Source organism: Amblyraja radiata, chromosome 28 (assembly GCF_010909765.2).
Source record: "Amblyraja radiata isolate CabotCenter1 chromosome 28, sAmbRad1.1.pri, whole genome shotgun sequence".
Lineage (NCBI taxonomy): Eukaryota > Metazoa > Chordata > Chondrichthyes > Rajiformes > Rajidae > Amblyraja > Amblyraja radiata.
Genome location: NC_045983.1, coordinates 15895053 through 15916935, shown reverse-complemented (window position 1 = coordinate 15916935; position 21883 = coordinate 15895053). Strand labels below are relative to the sequence as shown.

Below are 21883 nucleotides of genomic sequence, written 5' to 3'. Positions count from 1 at the left end.
TGTGTTAACAGTGTGTGCCAGAAGCTGCCATGTCCTCCACATGGATTGAGCTGCTCGTGCGTCACGCACTTTGACCCGATGACCTTACGTGCAACCTCCCTATAAACATAAAAACATGCCCCCACATTGGTTCCCACTGTGAGGGAAGGCACAAAGTCCAGTCCTAACCCCTGTTCACCCATGGTCGGGCCTATTTGAGGCCTCCGCAGTTGCCTGGAGTGTCTGGAATGGCCGCTTCCTCCCCGGAGAATGCGGCTCCCAAAGTCCACAGGCCGCACTGGTTGGAGCTCGGCGAGAGATCCCAGGCTCCGCAGTATTTAAAGTTCAGCGCCGCCCCGCAGCTGGACGCTCCACTGAACGCAGCTCCGCAATGATGGAGTCGGCGGTCTCAGCACTCCGCAGCCCACCGCACGGCGACCCAGGTAAGGCATCGCCCGCTCTGTGATGGCGCTTCAGCGCTGTGCCGCCACTGAAGCCCCAGCAGGAAACGCCGCTTCAGGCCCCGTGGTAGGCCGCGAGGAAGGGGCGAAGATGCGGCTCAGAGAAAAGTCGCATCTCCGACCAGGTAGGGACTGAGAAAAAAAGTTTCCCCCTTCCCTGCCCCCTCACCCCCCACATATAAAAGATTAGACCTCCAAAACAAACACTATTAACTCACTAAAAATAAAGTAAAGGGTGTAAGGAATAACAGCTGCTGGCAGGGCAGCTACATTCGACGGCGCCCCCTTCACTGAGAGTGGGAGTGCAGGACATTTGTTGTTTGAGTGAAACAGGAAAGTGTCCCTAAACACTAACTCGCTTTTAAAAGACTCCCACTCGTCAGGTATTGTTTTACCCGCAGACATTTGCTCCCAATCTACTGTTGCTGAGGGCTCACTTGCACTATTGAAATCAGCATTCTCCATTTTAGCTTAACCTGAAGATAAACTTTATCCTTTTCCATAACTGCTTTGAAGCATACAGAATGGTGATCATGTTTTAAAAATGCCCGTAAATGACATTTCCACCACCTACCCAGTATAGGTAGTTTGTGAAATGTCACCACAAGTTAATCGACCTCCATCTTCACAGTTCAATTCCCTTTTGTTTCAGATTCTGTCGACATCAGTGGGATTCTGGATGCCCCAGAGGTGATCATCAATGGCACCATATTTACCAGCAAGTGGTGCCATATCTGTAAGATCTACCGTCCCCCAAGATGTCGACACTGCTACAGCTGCGATGTGTGTGTAGAGGTAAAATCTAGAACAAATTTGATCCATTGTTCTTTGAGGAATTCTCCTTGACTGATTGTTCGGAGTTATGAAAGGTCACTGCCGTTCACTGAGTGCCTGCTAGGAGAGCAGTGGGTAAAGTATATACAGTGTCCGTAGGCAATATTTTGGGCATCTGTTTATCTGTAACAAGGCTGCCACAAAGAGTTATAGACAAATGTCCTCAGGCAATACTTGGCCTGAAAAAGTGACCGAAGATAACACCATGATCGTTTCTCTGAGTTCGGAACAGGGCCTTGTTAAGTAAAGGGCCTTGTTAAGTAAATGTTTCCACTTGCCCATTATGGGATCCCTGACCATGTCAGCCAGTTTGAGGGTAGCTATAGATGAGCAATACATGCTAGCCAAGCCAACGATGCTGAGTTGTTGTGAATGAATTAGTTGGAGATAGCACAGTCCAGAATCACACAGTTGTGTTCTGTTCGTCAGAGTCATACAGCATGGACTCAGGCCGTTTGATCCAATTTGCCCACCAAGGTGACCCATCTACCCTAATCCCAACTGCCCACATGTGACCCATGTCCCTCTAAACCTTTTCTATCCATATACCTGTGCAAATGTGGTTGTAGTATTTGCCTCAACTACCGCCTTTGGCACCTGTTCCATATACCCACCACTCTATGTGTAAATAAAAAGCCCCTCACATTCCTATTAAATCTTTCCCAAAATTTCCCAAATTCATTCGAATTACGTTTAGGTCATGAGCAGGGAGATTTTTTGTGGTGCATTGTGCTGGTTGAGCTGTTGGATGATCAAAGTGTAGCTGATCTGACTATAAAAATGGGAAAAAGGCAGAGAATTAAAATATTTTTAAAGATAGATTATTTTTAATACAACTATCAGAAAACTATTGAAATGGTTTATATAATGTACAAAAAATTGCTGAGTGCTGCAATTGTTAATTCTGTGTTGTCAACAGGATCTTGACCATCACTGTTTCTTCCTTAAAAAGTGCATTGGGAAAAGAAACCATCGTTTTTTCTACACTTTACTCTTTTCCCTAACTGTCTATTTTCTTCTCATGTTTTCCTTCTGCACTATCTTTCTAGTGAAGAATCCCAATGCAATATTTCTATCCAAGATCACCACGTATCCTTTTACTGGCATTTGAAAGAAAGTTATGTTGTCTGTAGTTATTAGCACAGGATATCCCACATTGCAAAGTGCTTAATAAATTAGACTCCAGCATTACAGATAATTAAGCAGTACAGAAGTAGCCTATTGAACCTAACGTATCAGTGATGGATCCTTCATCATTTCACCCCATAAACACCCAGATTAAAGACAGCCCTCATATGTTAGGTTACAATGCTGGCACCATACAGGGCAACCGCGCCAACAGCCTGTCTTGTCTTTTTTTCCTTTTGCTATTTTGGTCTGTGTTGACTGTGTTTACTTGTGTGTTTTTAGTGACCCTTTAGTTTTTATATTATGTGGGAGTGGGGAAATCTTTTTTATCTCTTTCCTCTACGCCGTGAGCGTGCGTCGACCAAAGCTCACAGGAATTCTCGGGAAACCGAAGCCGAGGTGCGAGCGTGCATCGACCAAAGCTCGAGGGCCCGAGTTGAGGCGCGAGCGGGCAAATATCTTCAGTCGACAGGTATCTTGAACAACGGGGGGGGGGGCGGGAGGTGACGTCAGTCGCAGTGCGAGCAGGCGGCAGGCCGATCCATTGTCACATCATCAGCGGAAAAAAACAAGCGTTTTTAATGCAAAGTTGGATCGGTTTTGTGAACATTTGAATTAATAACTCAAGAAATAAAGCACAACATTTTCAGGTAAAAATCCAGGGGGTAAATCTCTACCAGAATTTCTTGGCTGAAGATTCATTAAACAATTTACTTGTCTTTTTTTATGTTGATTGCAAGAAATGATATTTTCCTTAATAATGTTTTGCAGTTTTATTCTTGCTACAATTTCGCTTCTTGCTTCTGTACCGTTATTTTTCTTTTTCGTTTTTCACACTTACCTCATCGCAGCTGGAATGACCACGTATGAGCAGGTAAAAGTAAAGATAACAGTTGTAATTTAATTTTCACTTCATTTAAACACAGAAACAGGGATTTAACCTAGTCTGTGTTTAGGGTTCACAAGAGCCTCTCCCCACCCTTATTTATTCATCCCATGACTCGTGTATTTCTCTGGCTTCCCTTGAAGCTATTCGTGTCATTTGCCTTAATTATTGTTCAAAATACCACCTGCTGTTATGGCAAAGGAGATTTCTGAATCACCTTTTGGATTTAGTGGTGTGGTGATTCCTTGTCTTGCTACCTGCCATAAAGCACAGGTGAGCCATTTTAAATCAGTTGAGTTGTTGAAGTCATTAACTGCAATGTTACGATGTTCAATTTGGATCTGGGCTGTTTCAATAAATCACCATGTGAGCCTGGGGGATGGGCTGTGGGTGCAGGGTGGGGAAGAAAAGTCCCTACTCCTGCTGGTCCACAGGGAGTGGAGTCAAGTCACTTGGTGTAAAATCAAAATACTGCAGTGCTGGAACTCTGAAATAACAACTGGAAACACCCACTGAATATATTTATTTTATACTTTGCTGATATTACCTGATTTTCACCCAGAGAGTTGTGCATCTGTGGTTTTCATCCAGAGAGTTGTGAATCTGTGGAATTCTCTGCATCAGGCCAATTCTCTGGATGCTTTCAAAAGAGAGTTAGATAGAGCTGTTAAAGAAAGCGGAGTCAAGGGGTATGGGGAGAAGGCAGGAACTGGGTACTGATTGTGTGGTTGATCAGCCATGATCACAGTGGATGGTAGCACTGGCGTGTAGGGGCAAATGGCCTACTCCTGCACCTATTCTCTATTGTCCATTGACTGATCAATATGATTTTCTTGCTGACAGATTTTGAGGACATATAAAAATGACAAGAATCCTTTTCACAAAGGATGTTGGAGAAACTTTACTGCCCTGTTGTTCGGTAACCAGCTATCGAGGTAAGATCGCCTTGTAAATAAGAATTTGAGGCAACGCAATCTATTGGCCAATCTATTATTTAAATACAGTATGATATTAAAACACTATGAGATAAACCATTTCACCAATGATGGAAATATAACACAATCTATAATATAGATATAGCAATACAATATAATATAGCAATCACCGTTCCCTTAAATAATCCTGATAAATTTAGATTGAAGCTTTGCAGACTGATAACACTTCTTTTACTTTCCAGTTCCAATGAAGGGTCTTTGACCTAAAACCTTAACTCTATTTCTCTTCCTACAGATGTAGCCTGATCGGCTGAGTATTTCCAGCATTTTCTGGTTTTATTGTGGCATTTAAATGAACCTCCTTGAGGAGGATTTCTGCTGCCTGGCATCAGGCCGCAGCAAATTCACATCCTGAAGTGTCCCAGCAATGTACACTGCTGTGTGAGGATCTTTACCAGATGAACTGCGATGGTTCAAGATGGTAGTCCCCCATCGCTTTCTCAAGGGCAATTGAAAATAGGCAATAAATGCAGATCCTATTAGGGACACTCGCACTTAAAAAATATATTGATTTTCTTTAGCCAGAGGGTGGTGAATCTGTGGAATTCATTGCTACAGATCGCTGAGGAGGCCAAGACATTAAGTATTTTTAAAGCAGAGATTTATAGGTTTTTGATTAGTAAGGGTTTCAAAGGTTGGGGGAGAAGGCAGAATGGGGTTGAGAAAGAAAAACAGATCAGTTATGATTGAATGATGGAGTTAACTTGATGGGCCGAATGGTCTATTTCTGCTCCTATGTGTCATGGTCTTATAGACTTCTTATGGTTCCAGCTGCATTGTAAGTCTGAACATCAGCATTACTAATTTAGTTCACTTTGTTTTATTTTAGTTGTACAACAGTGACTGAAGTCACTGTGATCCCAGGTCATCTGGTGGAATGTCCATCCGTCAGTTCAAAGTGTGCAGACACCACATCTACGACTTTTATATCCATCCTATCTCGTTCCAATGCTGTTGTTCCACTACCTGTCACTTTTGTTCCTACTTTACCCAACCGCCCTCAAAGTGCCCCCTTGCCCACTTTCTCTTACCTTAACGAAAACTCTGGTGCTCCATTTCAAACTCTTTCCTCTCAACTGGCCTATTTACCTGTTACCACATTATCTACCCATTCCCCTGACAATACCCACTCCAGCTCCCTCTCCTTATAAATGTCCTGCCTAAACCTTAACTGCCACTGCTCGGATCAACAGAACTGGAACGAATATAACAAACTATTTTCCTTGTTACCTTCTCACTTCCCACTTGTTGCCTTCTCACCCCACTTCCCTTCCCCTCTCTGCTTCTATTTGGACTGATGGAGGTGCATTCTAATGCCTGTGACCTGTGCAGCTAAAGGCGTGGTTGCCAATGAAGGAACAACTGCAGTACTGAAACGGTAAGTACATTTAAATAATTGCAAGGAGAGATCTGATTGACCATTCTCTTCAAGAATTGTCAGCTATTGTTTACAGGGATTGTCTTTTGCAGGCTCCAGCACAAATGTGACATTTGGGCAAAATGATTCTCCCTCAACGTGGTTCAAGAAGTTAGCAATTCACAAACGTCTGTGAGGACAGGAAGAGGCATAGAGGTAACATTCTACAAATGTGACTTATTGGTGAGTTGCAGTTTCTAGTTGTTCTGTATTGGTTTTTGTTTATTATTAGTGTGTACCAAGATAGAGTGAAAAATGTTGTTCACATACTATCCAGATAAATCATACCAAATACGAGTACATCAGATGGAGCAAAAGGGAAAAAGGGAACAGATTGATTAAAAACACAATCACATCAGCCAAAATTCCAGCAGCCTCCCAGTTTTCTTCCTTTTTAATCTCTGGCCTATGACTGATTTAGACTTGTTTATTTGACCATCCCGGGCAATAAGGCCAGTTTCGACACCATTAACTCTCCCCCAGAGTCCCCCACAAACAGTTTCTTGCTTAAAATTGTGTGTGGGCTATCTGTTAAACTTCTACTTTACAAGGTTGCTTCTTGATAATAAATTATTTGATCTATCTATCACATCATGTTTGGTGTTGAGCTTGGATAGGATAATGGTATTAAAGAGCTGTAGTCTATGAATAGAAGTCTGACGTAGGTGTCTCTCTTATCCAGGTGTTCCAGGGATGAGTGTAGCATCAGGGAGATGGCATCAGATTCAGATTCAGATTCAATTTTAATTGTCATTGTCAGTGTACAGTACAGAGACAACGAAATGCATTTAGCATCTCCCTGGAAGAGCGACATAGCAAATGATTTGAATAAATAATAATAAGTGATAATAAGTGTCCGGTGGGTGGGGGGGTGATTGGCAGTCACCGAGGTACGTTGTTGAGTAGAGTGACAGCCGCCGGGAAGAAGCTGTTCCTGGACCTGCTGGTTCGGCAACGGAGAGACCTGTAGCGCCTCCCGGATGGTAGGAGGGTAAACAGTCCATGGTTGGGGTGAGAGCAGTCCTTGGCGATGCTGAGCGCCCTCCGCAGACAACGCTTGCTTTGGACAGACTCAATGGAGGGGAGCGAGGAACCGGTGATGCGTTGGGCAATTTTCACCACCCTCTGCAATGCCTTCCGGTCGGAGACAGAGCAGTTGCCATACCATACTGTGATGCAGTTGGTAAGGATGCTCTCGATGGTGCAGCAGTAGAAGTTCACCAGGATCTGAGGAGACAGATGGACCTTCTTCAGTCTCCTCAGGAAGAAGAGACGCTGGTGAGCCTTCTTGATCAGAGTTGAGGTATTGTGGGTCCAAGAGAGGTCATCGGAGATGTTGACTCCCAGGAACCTGAAGCTAGAAACACGTTCCACCTCCGTCCCGTTAATGTGGATGGGGGTGTGCGTGCAGCCCCTGGACTTCCTGAAGTCTACAATGAGCTCCTTGGTCTTCTTGGAGTTAAGGGCCAGGTTGTTGTCAGCGCACCATGCTGCTAAGTGCTGGACCTCCTCCCTGTAGGCCGACTCATCGTTGTTGCTGATGAGGCCAATCACCATTGTATCATCTGCATACTTGATGATGGTGTTAGTACCATGTACAGGTGTGCAGTCATAGGTGAAGATAGGATAATGGTATTAAAGAGCTGTAGTCTATGAATAGAAGTCTGACGTAGGTGTCTCTCTTATCCAGGTGCTCCAGGGATGAGGGACCAGGTCCATGGCTGGTAGGTATCTCAGCCATGGACCTGTTGCAGCGGTAGGTGAACTGCAGTGGGTCAATGCTGATTGGTAGACTGGATGCATTCCAGAGCCAGCCTCCAAAAGCATGGATGGATGTCTGCTGTATGGTGGTCATTAAGGCATGAGATCTTGCTTTTCTTTGTCATTGGGATGATAGTGGTCTTCCTGAAGCAGGTGAGAACGCAGTAGGGAGAGATGAAAGAAATCCAAGAATACTCCCGCAGTATGGCCCACGCAGTTTCTAAGGATACAGCCAGTTGCTTTCACCCTCAGGAAGGCCAAGCTAACTTCAACAACATTGACCATGGGAAGAGGCATAGTTGAGTCTGATTGGATAGATGTCATCACTCATCACCCTGTTGACCTTCTGCTCAAAGGGAGCATAGAAAACATTATGTTCATCAGGTGGAGCCACAGTATCACAGGCCAGTATCACCAGTGATGTTGCCTGATGTAACTCTGTAGCTAGTTTCGGTATTCAGACCTTGCCACATTCTGCAGGTATCTGAATTATTATATTGGGACTCAAGTTTGACCTGGTATTGTCTCTTGACATCCTTGATGACTTAGTGAAAATTATATCGAGCTTTCTTGTACTGCTCAGGATTGCTTGACTTGTCTGCAATGGACCTGGCCTTCGCCTGTGAATGTATCTCATGGTTCGTCCATGGTTTCCAGTTGGGGAACACTCAGGTTGTCTTTGTCGGCACACACTCCTCTACACACTTGCAGATGAAGTCCGTCATGGTAGTGGTATACTAATTCAGGTTGCCTGCAGAATCCCTGAAGATGGAATAGTCCACTGACTCAAAGCAGTTGCCTAGGATGTCATCTGTGTCCGCCGACAAGCATTGAACAACTCACTGCACCGGATCCTCCTCTTTTGGTTTTTGTTTGTAGGCAGGGAGTGGAAGCACAGCCAAGGTGATAAGATTTCATGAAATGTGGCCGCCGAACAGAGCGGTAAATGTCTTTTATTGATGTGTAGCGGTGGTCGAAGATGTTCTGGCCCTGGTGGAAGAGACATGCTAATAGTACTTTGGTAGTACACCCCTGAGGTTGGCTTGATTGAAGTCGCTGGCTACAATGACTAGGGCTTCGGGATGTTTTGTCTCATGGCTGTTGATAGCAGGATACTGTCTCAAGGCTATTGATTGGAAATATTGTGACTCCACTTTCCTCCTTCAGATTGGACACCTGCCACAATATCTGGATGGAATTCCTTGTATATCGGAAAAATTATGTTTCTGGTCTGTGGAATAATACTGATACCTTCCATCTCACCTACAATGCAGAGTGAACAACCACAACTGAATACAGTGATGGCGTCCTCTCTCCCTCCCTTCTTCCTCTCTCTCTGCCCCCCCCCCTCTCTCTCTCTGCCCATCTCTCTCTCTCTCTCTGCCCCCTCTCTCTCTGCCCCCTCTCTCTCTGCCCCCTATCTCTCTGCCCCCCTATCTCTCTGCCCCCCTATCTCTCTGCACCTCTCTCTCTCTGCCCCCTTCTCTTTCTTTGTCCCTCTCTGTCTGCCCCTCTCTCTCTGCCCCTCTCTTGACCCTCTCTCTGTCACTGACCGTTCTCTTTGTCACAGACCTTTCTCGCTGTCTCTGACCTTTCTCGCTGTCTCTGACCTTTCTCTCTGTCTCTGCCCTCTCTGTCTCTGCCACCTCTCTCTCTCTCTGCCCTCTCTCTGTCTCTTTCCTCTCCCTCTGTCTCTGCCCTCTGTCTCGGCCTTATCTGCCTCTCTCTCTCTGGCTCATTATCTCTCTGCGTGAGAGTTGGCAGCTCTGCTAGTGTCTTAGGTCCAAAAGAGGATAGAAAGAAAATACTTAAATGGTCTATGAAAGAAAATTTTAATAAGCTGTTCTACATTTAAGGTAAATTGACATTTTCGAAGCAAAATGCATTTTCAATATACAGGTCTCTCCCCACAACTGGAAACAATTGCACTTAAGTGATAAATCATCCATTCTGCAGGTATGTAGTTATAATCACTTGTTTTTCTTATCCTATGTACTATTTTCTCTAATTTCAGATGTCGACAAGATCTCAAAGACCTATATTTGTCAACCAATTTTGATGACCGAAACAAAAGTGTATATATATATATATATATATATTTTACACACACACACACACACACACACACACACACACACACACACACATATATTTCCCTAGTTTCTTTCTTGTGATTTCCTCTAATTTGTTTAGCAATTTTTTTCTTTCTCTCTCTCTCTCTCTCTCTCTCTCGCTCTGTCTCTGTCTCTCTCTGTCTGTGTTTGTCTCTCTCTCTCTCTCTCTCAAATGTACATATATACACACATATATGAAATTATAATATTGTGAATAATATATATATACACAGATATGAAACCCTAATATTGTGAATATTAGGATATATATATAGTATTTCAAATATGTATATTGTGAATATTATTGTGAATAAAATGTAATAATATTGTGAATAAAATATCCATGAACACGTCAAGATATTTTTCCATTCTTTCTTTCTATATTAGTGTAATATAATGTAATGCATACATACCTACATATTTAAATTCAGCTGATTAGTTGGTCAAATAACATGCTTTTGCTTTTTTTTGAGACTTCTCATAATGACACATTTGTGGGTGAGCAGTGTATTGCACCAATATCCGCAATTTCATATAATTCTAAATTGAACTTCATAAACAAGGAAAACACTTTTTATTTGCGTCATTTTATTAATCTATCTATTTATTTATTTATCTATTTATTTATTTATCTGTCTATTTATTTATTTAGAGCGGAATACAATAATTTTTCAACATATTTCAGAACAATGATAGCCCCACCCTTGCTTATCCCAAAGGACAAAATTTACAACAAACAATAATAATTAAATTGTCATTTGCACAATTTGTATGGGTAATGGGAGGTTCTCATTCTTCCTCTTGAATAACCAGCGTTGGGTTCGGCGGGTTAATATTATGTAAATTATGTAAATATTACCATGAATGACATTGGTTATTCAAGAGGAAGAATGAGAACCTCCCGTTACCCACACAAAATTGCGCAAATGACGTTTTATTTATTATTGTATATAAGTTGGAAATTTTGTCCTTTGGGATAAGCAAGGGTGGGGCTATCATTGTTTGAAATACATTGAATTTTAGATCACTTAGCTGATTGGTTAGCTGATATGCGAAACACTGCAACATTATATATCTTATGCACAAAATTATGTAAATATTACCATGAATGACGAAAATAAAAAGTGTTTTCTTTGTTCATGAATTTCAATTTAATATTATTTGAAATTGCAGGCGTTCATGCAATATATTGCTGATACACAAATGTGTCGTTATGCCTCAAAAAAAGCAAAAGTATGTTATTTGACTAACTTATCGGCTGAATTTAAATATGTAGGTATGTATGCACTAATATAGAATGGAAAAAAATCTTGACATGTGTTCATGGATATTTTATTCACAATATTAGGATTTCATTTATAGATCTATAGATAGGTAGGATAGGTAGATAAAGAGACTAGAGAAATATACACACACACACATATACATCTATATCACATATATATATATATATATATTACATAAATTGGTCATCAAAAAGAGCCAAGTTTCAATTTGGCAACACACTGCCTCATGCTCACCTTCTGCACGGAAAAAATTGCTAACTTCATTCCGTCACGTGAACTTAGGGAACCTTCACGATGACCATGATGGAGACATTTCATCTAAAAAAAAGCCCAAATCAAGCATTTGCCATCTATGTCGCTGAAATCAATAAGGTAATGTTCACATCGGAGAAAATGCTTGGTTTTCACTAATAATGTTGCGCTCGTTTTCTGGGAAACCAAAACGGATGGGGTTTTTTTTTAGTGTCCACCGCAACGTACAAGTGTGTATGATGTGCAATGCGCGTAGCGGTGTCCACTCGGATGGATGTAGTATTCCACTACATGTTCAGATGAATGAAGTGGAAATGGTGTTTGCATTTTTATTGTTCCATGTGCTATTCATAAACATAGAAAGGAATGACAAATACGTGCACTTATTGTGCCAACCAGGTGACTGGTGGACACCAGGCGACAACCTTTACACAAAATGAATTTGTGTATTCTGATGCCATTTTCGGAAATTTGCTATCAATGTGTTATCTTTTCTTATATTTGTTGTTGATACTATGTTAGTCATGAACCCAATAAAGCGTTTGTCAACTTTTTTTAAGGAATTTGAAGTTTGACCCCTGATGTCACATTTTTGTGTGCAGTTTTGCAAAAAGATTAATTCATAATATGTGTGTGTGTGTGTGTGAATTGATGTATTTATATATATATATATGAATTAATATTTATATATATGAATTAATATATTTATATGTATATATTTATAAATATAATTACCTTTGTGGTTTATGTACATCATCTGAAAATAAGATAAAGAGAATAGTGTTGCTTTAAATCAAAGTTGCTTCTGATCTATAAGAAACTTTGAGATCTATTTCTCTAACTTGCCTCTCACACACACAAACACACACTCACATACATATATATATATATATATATATATTTATACATATATTTAACGGGAGTCGGGTTGACCATTCCAAGATGGCGGCCGTTGTGCCCGTTACGTGCTACACCTCAGTGCATTGGATTGCGCAGAAGTGGAGTATCTTGCTCCGCTCTATGATCTTTGCTCTCGTCCACCCTTTGCCCCTCCCATCCCTCCCGCCTCTTCCATCCGACCTGCCTCTCCCAGGGCTCGCTTCCTCTCCGTTTCCTCGCGGACCAACCCAAAGATCTTAGAGCAAGACCAACCCGCAGCTAACTGCACGTCAGGCGAGGGCCCGAGGCTGCTGACCGGGCCTGTGTCGGCACCATGCGCGGCCTCGTCGCTGTCCTGCCCGCTCTCTCGCTCCTGCTGTTGGAGCCGGCGGAGGCTTTCGTAGGTGCGTGACCGAGAATGGTCGTGGTGTCCTGGCAACATGGGGTCAGGATCGGGTCGTCCCTAGCAACGTGGGGTCGATGGTCGTTCCTGGCAACGCGGGTTGGGGTCCCGGGGGTGAGGCCCTAGGAAGGGATGTCGCCGCAATAGCGGGAGTGCAGCGAATGCTCACAGAGTTGAAGGCATTGCCTCAAAGAAGAGATTCACGACACTTTAACTACGTTTAGAAGAATGAGAGGTGATTGTAAGTGCCATGACAGGGTAGATGGAAAATGCTGGAAACGGGTCACGCGACAGAATTCGTAGGAAAAGAGAAAAACAATCGAAGTTTCAAGTTAGAGACTTCATCAGAAGTATGAAGGATGGAAAGGAAGTTCGTTTTAGATTGGAGAGAAAGTGGAGTTGGCATGGAGAGAACATATGTGCAGGAGAGAGTGCAGAAGAAATTTACCAATAATTTGTCTGGGTTGAACTGAGAAGCATTTTTTTTTAAATTTCAAAAATAAACTTAATTCAGAGTAAAAAATATACACAATACAGGGACAGCTCCTTCGGACATTCTTAGCGTCTATATATTAATTAGTGCTGTATTCGGTAGTGCTCACAATTTTCCTTAAACTAAGTCCCCATCCCCCTCTTGTGGCCCCATGGAGGGATATCCCTTCCCTTGTTTGAAGGGAAGGGATATTACCCCAGACCCTGCCTCTTTTTTTCTAATGGCAGGGGTATCAAAACAAGATTCCCTAGGTTTCAGGTAAGATCTGAAGGTTAAGTATGCAAGGAGTTATTGCTATCTGAAGAGCTGCATTGATATCCTGCCAGAGGAGATGGTGGAATTGTAGTTACTACATTTAGGAGACATTTAAATTTAAATAGGCAGAGCATAGAAGGACACAATGCTAATGTGAGCGATAGATGGGAAAAGGTTTGCATGGAGATGGGCCAAAGTACCTGTTATAATGCTGCATTAGGGTCTCGACCCAAAACATCACCCATTCCTTCTCTCCAGAGATGCTGCCTGTCCTACTGAGTTACGGCAGTCTATCTTCAGTTTAAACTAGCATCTGCAGTTTAACAGGAAATGTCTGTGATAAAGTGAGCCAGTTGACTTAACGTGGCAGTTAAGTAGCAGTTAAAATCAGATTAAGCGTTTTAATGTTACGTCAAGTCAAGTTTATTCGTCACATACACATACGAGATGTGCAGTGAAATTTGTTGCTATTCGGTAAGGATATGGAGCTAATAAAATGAATTATAAAATGAGAGAGGGGGGGAGAGAGAGGGGAGAGACAGAGAGCGAAATGCAACAGTGCGTCATGCGTTCAGAATGTTCAGGAAATGAAGTGTGCGCGTCTCATGCACGAAAGCTGTCGGGAGCTCTATGGAATTCAGGGGAGCAGCCTGCCGTGTCACACACACTAACCACTCCCCCTCTAACCACCCCCTCCCTCTAACCACCTCTCCCCCCACCCCTCTCTTTTCAGTTCATTTTACTCAAAGTATTCAAAAGCAAATCTCCAACCAGTATGTGGCTTTGTCAAACAGGTTTTCTAAGATATATTTGTTTGTCAGCATGGCTTTCTGAGATATCTGTATAATAAAAGTGTAGTGAGACTCACACACATATTATGCAGATATCGTAAAACACTTTGACAAACAGTGTGGAGAAAGAGGGTGTAACTTTCTGTGTTGCTTTGATTCCTTTTATTGAAGGTTTTGAGCTGTGTAGAGTGCGGACTCTGAGAAGGCCTTGCAGTTAAGGCAGCATGTGTCTTAGTTTACAACTGAGTATAGCTTATACATTCCACAGTATCAAACACCTACTTTCAGTCATGTATACCAGGTTGCTCTCCCGTTCCTAATCCAGGGCACTTGGGACTACTACCTTGGTTCCACCGCTGGGCAGAGCACCGCTGAGTTAATCTCCAATGGCGCCCTGCCCAGAACAAAGCAGAGCTATCCAGCGCCCTGATGAGGTCCCAACCCGTCTAACTAACTTTGACAGAGACTTCAACCAATAGAAACTTAATTAATATTACAATTGCTTTAAATAATCTTTAAAAATCAAACAATAAAAAAAACAATGAAACTCCATTAGAGAACCAATGTAATTAAAAGATTTAAATAAATAAAGCAAATTAACTTCTTGCCATTTGATCTACATGTCGTGGGATTCCCTGAAGGGGTTAGTATTCATTCACCAGGACTGGTTGGTGTTGGAATTGGAGAGAGTGATTCCCAGTGATTCCACTTAGAACAGAAGGGCAGGTGCGCCAGCATGTGTCACTCTGCTTGTTCTGATTTATAGTAGGTCCACATCACTCCAGGACACTTGAGCAGCGGCTGAACATTCGTGCTTCATTTCAGAATTGCTGGCTGCAACCAATTTGGGTCAGCCCTGTGCTAAAATACTCGGTCGTCTTTGTTCAAAATTATATCTTTATTAAATTTATGTCACGTGCATTACTTCTGCATCCAAAGTAATTTTAGGAATTGTGTTCATTGAATGACATTTTGTTGTTTCAGTCTGCTCCTTGGTGGCTGCCTATTGAAAGAGCTTTTTGGAGACAGGTGAGGTTTGATAATCTTGAACAGTGAAAGACAAGATTTTTCCTGTTTAAAATCTATTGCATTCTTTTGAGAGCTGTATATTTATTGAAGCAATGTAACAGAGCTAACGAATGTTGATACCTGTTACTTGAGAAGAAATAATAATCATAGAGCATGAAACCAGGCCCTTCGGCCCTACCCATCCCTGTCGACCCAGATGCTCCATTTTAGCCAAGAGTTCATAGTGTTTAATTGTCATATGTAATAACAATGGAACAATAACATTATTTCTTGCAACAATATAACGAGTCAGTAAATGCAATACACACAGATAATATATAATAAATTAGGAAATATAAATTAATAACCGATACTAGTGCAAAGAAAATGCACATTTCTTTGTGCAACTAAAGACACTCTGCTTTAATCGTTGAGGTTAGTGTTCAAAAACGTAATGCTTGTTGTGAAGAAGCTATTGCTGAACATGTTCACTGTTTCAGACTCTTATACCTTCCTCCTAATGGCAGGATTGAAATGAGAGTGTGACTAGGCGGATGTGGGTCTATAATTATATTGGTTGCCTTTTTGAGGCTTGCCTCGTATAGATTCTTTCAATTTTGGGGAGGTCAGAACATCTGACGGACCAGGCAGTGTCTAACACTATTGACCAAATCCCATTTGCCCATATCTCTCTCAATCCTTCCAATCCATTTATCTGACCAACTGTCTTTTAAAGGCATAATATTCCTTCGCTCTATAGACGCTGCCTCACCCGCTGAGTTTCTCCAGCATTTTTGTCTACCTTCGATGTTTCCAGCATCTGCAGTTCTTAAACAACTGGCTTTTAAATGTGTCATTATATCTGCCTTAACCATTTTCACTGGTAGCTAATTCCATATAATCACCACCCTCCGTGTGGAAAGGTTGCTCCGCTGGCTCCTACTAAATCAATAGCAAAAGTTGTACCATCTATAGGATACACTGTAGCAACTTTGAGTGTGTTTCCAAAATAAGCTGTTCCAGTACTGGCCACCGAGGAGCACCATCTTCCAATCTAGAAAGCAGCCATCTCTGACTACTGTCTTTAAACCATTTTTGAAATTCCTGTTGTCAATACAAACTATTTAATTGTTTGGGCATCAATTTTGCCAAATGGGTTTCATGCAGGTCTTTATTGATTTCAGAAAATCCATGTAGAGAGCATCTACTGAATTCGCTTAATTAACCTTCTCTGCTTCTTCAACAAAAATTAAGTCAGGTTAGTCAAACACAACTTGCTTTTAATATATCCATGCTGGTTATCTTTTATTGACTCAAATTTCTTTAAATGTTTCTTAATTATTTCCCCAAATATTTCAATTGTCAAGATTTTAAGAATAAGGAGTAAGCCGTTTAGAACGGAGATGAGGAAACACTTTTTCTCACAGAGAGTGGTGAGTGTGGAATTCTCTGCTCAGAGGGCGGTGGAGGCAGGTTCTCTGGATGCTTTCAAGAGCTAGATAGGGCTCTTAAAAATAGCGGAGTCAGGGGATATGGGGAGAAGGCAGGAATGGGGTGCTGATTGTGGATGATCAGCCATGATCACATTGAATGGCGGTCGGTGTTGGCTCGAAGGGCCGAATGCACTGCAGGTACTCCCTCCAGATTACTTTGACAGATCCTCCCAAATCATGGTATTCACCACCAAAAAGCATACGGCTTCTGCAGATACCCCCCAACTACCTTCCTTCCTGACTTGTCCATCCTTCATTGTCAATGTATCAAAGTCCTACCATGATCTCACAACAATGATACTGATATTATTTGGAGTTTGTTCAATTGGATGTTCCCAATTTCACCGGAAACTAGACTTAGCGATTCATGATCTTGTGATCACGGGAAAAAAGCAGAAACTGGTGGAAATTACTTTACAATGCTGAATGACTCACCAGGTCAGGCAACATTTGTGAAGAAAGAAGTTGACCCAACATGGCAGATTGATGAAAGATATTCAGAACAATCATTGGCCTGTGGCAGAAATTTTGCTTAACTAAATTTTGTGCCCCACCGTTCCAGCATTTACAGTTGAATTTATTTTCTGCTAGCAATTTCCACGTGGATATTTAAGCAAAATTCAAGAGCACTTAATGCAATAGGCGAGGTCAGAGGATATGTTGGTGAATCTTGTCCTTGCTGGTAAGACTGGAATTCTACAGGTATTATAAGTGCAAATATTTAAGGAGAACACAGATAGTTGGATGAACAATATTGTAAGAGTAGCCAATTTGGATTTCCATTGTATTGACTGGAACTGCCATAGTGCAAAGGGCTTTCAAGGGGTGGAATTTGTTAAATATGTCCAGAAAAAAATTCTCAAACAGTATGAAGAAGGTTCTACAGTGCAGGAGGCAACAACTGAGCTGTGTGTTAGGAAATGAGACTGGGCAAGTGAAGGGTCAGTGGGTAGCACTTCTGGACCAATGATAAGAATTGCATTAGTTTTAAGATAGTTACGGGAGAAGATTGGACTGGTTCACAAATCAATGTCCTAAATTGGGATAAGGCAAGTTTTGAAGGAACTGACAGGAATTCGTAAAGGTTAGTTGGGAGAAAATATTTGCAGGAAAAGGGACACGCAGCAAGTGAAAAGGCTTTAAAAAGGGGTGAGGGAAGAGGTTTAGGTAATGGATGAAATGCGATTGAGAGCTTCATTGGCTGCAGATGGAGAGCCTTGCCTTGAATGCACCTCCTTCCATTTAGTCTCTTGTATGGATGCTTCATTTTCTCTTGGTTTCTCTGATTCTGCCTCGTCTATTTTTTAGATGAGGCATTGTGTTCCAGGACGTATGAAGTGCCCTCTTTATTCAGGAAATGTGGCTTGCCTTCTATGATTCATGCAGCCCACTCACCCCTTTCACGCTCTCTCTGCCTGACCCCCTCCCCCCCCCCCCCCCCCCCCCCCAACACAAACTGCCCCCTCCTCCAAATGCCATATAATCAACAGTAACCTGTTTTGCAAATTGCATCTCTGGGTTTTGTTCCTTGGGCTGGAGTATGAGATTGCAGTTGCCTTGTTCAGTGTCAGCAGCTGCATGAGGTTCCCTGGGAATTTTTCAGCATTACACTCATTACTACAAGGCAGCATTTGGGAACAAGATGTATTTGTATTGTTGAAGGATAATTGCTACAAAATATTGTGAGCCTCCAGCATTTGATAGCAGCTCTGCTGATGCCTGCAATTATGTTTAACACTTTGATAGGAGAATGTGAATATCTATGCCATGCAACTGAGTCTACAATTTAAACACTAAATTCTCTCATCTCTGATTTCAGGTAGAGTGTATCGCTGGAACTCCAGTATGCTGGGACCGCAGATGAGAACATCGTGGAGCCGCGGTTCTTTGGAGCGGCCAGCTGCGACGCTGAACGTTACATCCCGGAGCCTGGGATCTCTTGCTGAGATCGCCAGTGTGTGGAGCTCCGTCCGGCGCGGTCTGTTGGCTTGGAAGCCGCGGTCTCCGGTGGGAAGGCGGCCGTTCCTGACACCCCAAGCCGCTGGGGGTTCTCCCGACGCCGAAGCACCATCACCCGGTGAGAACATCGGGCGCCGTGGCGGCGACTGTGGAGGCCTCAATAGGCCCGACTTTGGGTGGACAAGAGGATGGGGACTGGACTTTGTGCCTTCCCCCACAGTGGGAATCACTGTGGGGGGATGTTTTTGTGTTGAATTTCTTTTTGAATCTATGTTGTATTTTTATTAGTGTGCTGCAAGGACATCACAATTTCCCCTGAATAAGGGGATTAATAAAGTTTAATCTAATCTAATCCATGGGGAAATAAGTTTCAGCCCAATCGCACAAACCTTTGGCAGGTAACGTGCTTTGAGTAATTTTAACAGTACAGGTTGAACACCGATGCGTCTCCTCACTCCACTGCTGTGTAAATTTTTGGTGGTGCAATGTGGTTCAATCTGTCTGTAAACCCTCAGATTCAACAGCAGCAACAGATTAACAGGCTGGCTGGTGGATGGAGTGATAGGTGTATTTGATGGTGGTGGTGCAATGGTCAAGAGTGTTAGCATTCCACGATGCAAAAGGCATGCTGATGCTGTTTGGGTAAATTGAAATCTGAGTTTATCCATTTTTACAGAAAGAAAAAGATAAATGTTGTGAGATTATTTAATATCACTGGGCAGTGAGAACTGTATGTCCTCTTACTAGAAATGCATAAAGGAAGTGCAGAGATGCAGTGCGTAATCAGCAAGTCAGAAGAAATGTTGCCTTTATTATGAGGGGGATGACTTGCACGAGTAAGGAAATCTTGCCTCTGGTTCTTCCGCGTGCTGGTGAGGTCACAGCCAGAGAACAGCCAATAGTTTGCTGATGTATCAAAGGGAGGATGTGTTTGCAATGAAATCAGTTCAGAATGGGTTTACAAGATTGATCCTGGGCTGAAGAGCCTGTGAGGAACAATTGAACAAATGGGCTTGTCATAAGAATGAGGTATGTTCAAGCAGGAACTGCAGATGTTGGAAAATCGAAGGTAGACAAAATTGCTGGAGAAACTCAGCGGGTGGTGCGGCAGCATCTATGGAGCGAAGGAAATAGGCAACGTTTCGGGCCAAAACCCTTCTTCAGACATTTTGTCTACCATAAGAATGAATTGAATTGAAGTGAATTTCCTTTATTGTCATTCAGACCTTTCAGTCTGAACGAAATTTCGTGCCTGCAGTCATACATACAATAATAGACAACAGAACAGACAGTAAACACAAATTAACATCCACCACAGTGGGTCCACCAAGCACCTCCTCACTGTGATGGAGGCAAAAATCTTAGGGCTGCAGTCTCTTCCCTCCTCTTCTCCCTCTGCGCTGAGGCGATACCCCACCGGGCGATGGAAAATTAGTCCCGCGGCTCACCGAGCTCAACGAACGGGCCGGTTCAAACACCGCGGCCCGGGGTGGTCGAAGCTGCCGCCCTCAGCCCAGCGGACACAGGTGTTGACGACGTCGTCCACTGGCCCGCGGCTGAACCCCGGACTCAGGCCGCCGCCGCCGCCAGAACGCCGTCTCAGCCACCGGAGCACCGTTCCAGCCCCGAGCCGGGTCACCCTCACGTGAGCGTCTCAGCCCCGCGCCAGGACGCCCCGACGGGAGCGCCGTTACCCTCGAGTTGGGCCGCCCCCACGGGAGCGCCGTTACCCTCGAGCTGGGCCGCCCACACGGGAGCGTCTCAGCCCCGCGCCAGGCCGCCCTCACGGGAGCGTCACAGCCCCTCACGGGAGTGCCGTTCCAGCCCCGAGCCGGGCCGCCCTCACGGGAGCGAGCCCAGGGCGAGTCCTGACAGGCTGCCTCCGGAGCCTCGAGGTCGCCAGGTCCGCCATTAGGCCTCAGCGCAGACGGAGGCAGAGAAGGGAGATACGACAAAAAAGTCACATACCCCCGAAGGGAGAGACAGCAAGTCCTGTTTCAACCCCCCACACACATAAACACAACCTAAAACCAAAAACATAGCCAGACAAAACGAATAAAACAACACAAAAAAGTAAAAACAAACGTCAGGTAACCTTTGGCACTTAACTGTGTTAACAATGTCAGATGATTTGAAGTATTGCCATTGTACTTGTATAACCCCAAATTCATTTGATTTTCTTTCAGATTACCTAAACTATTTTCAATTTAACTGTTGGGTAACTTGAGGTAGCTCGACAAGGCCAAATTTTGTCAAATGCAGGAGCTGCCTTTTGTATTTGGCTCCACGTGTATTACATACTCTTGGCCTTGTTTAATGGATTTTTTTGGATTAATTCCCCTTGAGAAGATGGGGCTAAACTGTGTTTTGAATGATGTGAAGGTGCACCCCCCCATTACAGCATCTGGTAGGCTGTTCCAGCTTATTGCTAATTGCTGGTGTAAGGAAGGGCGAGGCGATAGATCAGAATAGGTCAGGACTAGGGGAGGGAGGTGTTCTCAGGTGCCAGGTGTCCCTATTTTTCCAGGCTGCAGAAGTTGTGGGCTTGGACATGATTATCAAGGAGGTCTCAGTAAAAGTTGTATCCAGTGCATTACAGCAGCCACAGGGTGCTGAGGATGGACAGAATAAATGTATGGTGAAAAATGAAATGCTAATCGAACATCCCACCCTGTGCTGCAGAGTTGAGCTGCCTGAACGTTAGCAGAAATGTTCTTGTCCCTCCAGGTGAGTGGAGGGTGTTCCATCACACATTTCTAACTTGTCCTGCAGATGATAGAGTGGCAAAGGGTAATCGGGTGAAGGGTCACTTGTCACAGAATTTCACCTGGAACGTCAACCTGCATTAGATTTTGTATATCCGGTGTGGATATGCATTCGCTCTGACTCCAAGGCAAGGGTGCACTGAGTCACAGACGATACTGTCAGTCTCTGCACAGCCTCGAGATGGACTCCTACATTAAAATAAGTAGTAGCATGTACTCCTAGTACCACGGCTCTGGTTAGATGGGTAACTATCCTGCACAAATCATTTCAATAAGTTGCAGCTCAGAAGAAGATTACTTCTGTGGACTTTAGTTCTGTAGAACATAAAATGGCAGCAGCAAACTAACTGACATCTTTGTTTTTAGAATGGGAAACACCGCAGACTCAGCTTCCGATAACCTGGGATTCCGATGCGCTAAAAGCCTGGCTCCATCTAACCATAAACAAAAAGGAAAGAATATAACTGAACTCTGAAAGGTGTCATTTTAAAGCAATTGGTGAAATGTCAGCAGGCCAATTTTGGGTGTCACACAGATTGATATTGAACATGTATCTCAAGTATCTCAAGTATATCCTTCAAGTATATCCTTCAAGTATCTCCTTCAAGTATCTCCTTCATATTTAATAAATAAGTATATCTTTCTTTCATATTTGATAAACATTTTGACATATTAAATAAATTGAATTTTGTTTGACTACCTGAAGAATCATCATTGTTTCAGA

The 21883-nt window shown here is 43.1% G+C and overlaps 1 protein-coding gene and 2 long non-coding RNA genes across 14 annotated transcripts in view; 2 read left to right on the top strand and 1 right to left on the bottom strand.

The window, feature by feature from the left end:
- Positions 1–21883, top strand: part of LOC116989185 (probable protein S-acyltransferase 6) — a 50273-nt gene that overhangs the window by 3155 nt on the left and 25235 nt on the right. For 4 of the 11 annotated variants that reach the window (XR_004416151.1, XR_004416153.1, XR_004416152.1 and 1 more), the window contains exons 2-5: positions 1093–1235; positions 2194–2363; positions 3174–3276; positions 4132–4223. Coding sequence is in view for 1 of the 11 variants with exons in the window: in XM_033046418.1 (XP_032902309.1) it covers positions 1093–1235; positions 2194–2363; positions 3174–3276; positions 4132–4223; positions 5113–5434 (830 nt within the window). In the remaining 10 variants the exon portion in view is untranslated. Of the gene's footprint in view, positions 1–1092; positions 1236–2193; positions 2364–3173; positions 3277–4131; positions 4224–5112; positions 5677–5753; positions 5884–6382; positions 6414–7454; positions 7843–8628; positions 8779–9475; positions 9551–18746; positions 18793–21525; positions 21699–21883 lie in introns of those variants that run through there. The other 7 variants (XR_004416146.1, XR_004416147.1, XR_004416150.1 and 4 more) reach the window with 7 other exon arrangements.
- Positions 1397–11182, bottom strand: LOC116989192. Its single transcript, XR_004416165.1, has 2 exons — positions 11096–11182; positions 1397–2046 (listed from the first exon to the last, which is right to left on the bottom strand). It is a non-coding gene; the product is annotated as an uncharacterized LOC116989192 (long non-coding RNA).
- LOC116989187 lies at positions 12008–18266 on the top strand. Of its 2 annotated transcripts, XR_004416156.1 has the most exons (5): positions 12008–12396; positions 14919–14963; positions 16127–16200; positions 17027–17117; positions 18255–18266. It is a non-coding gene; the product is annotated as an uncharacterized LOC116989187 (long non-coding RNA). The 2 variants fall into 2 exon arrangements; XR_004416157.1 differs by lacking the exon at positions 17027–17117.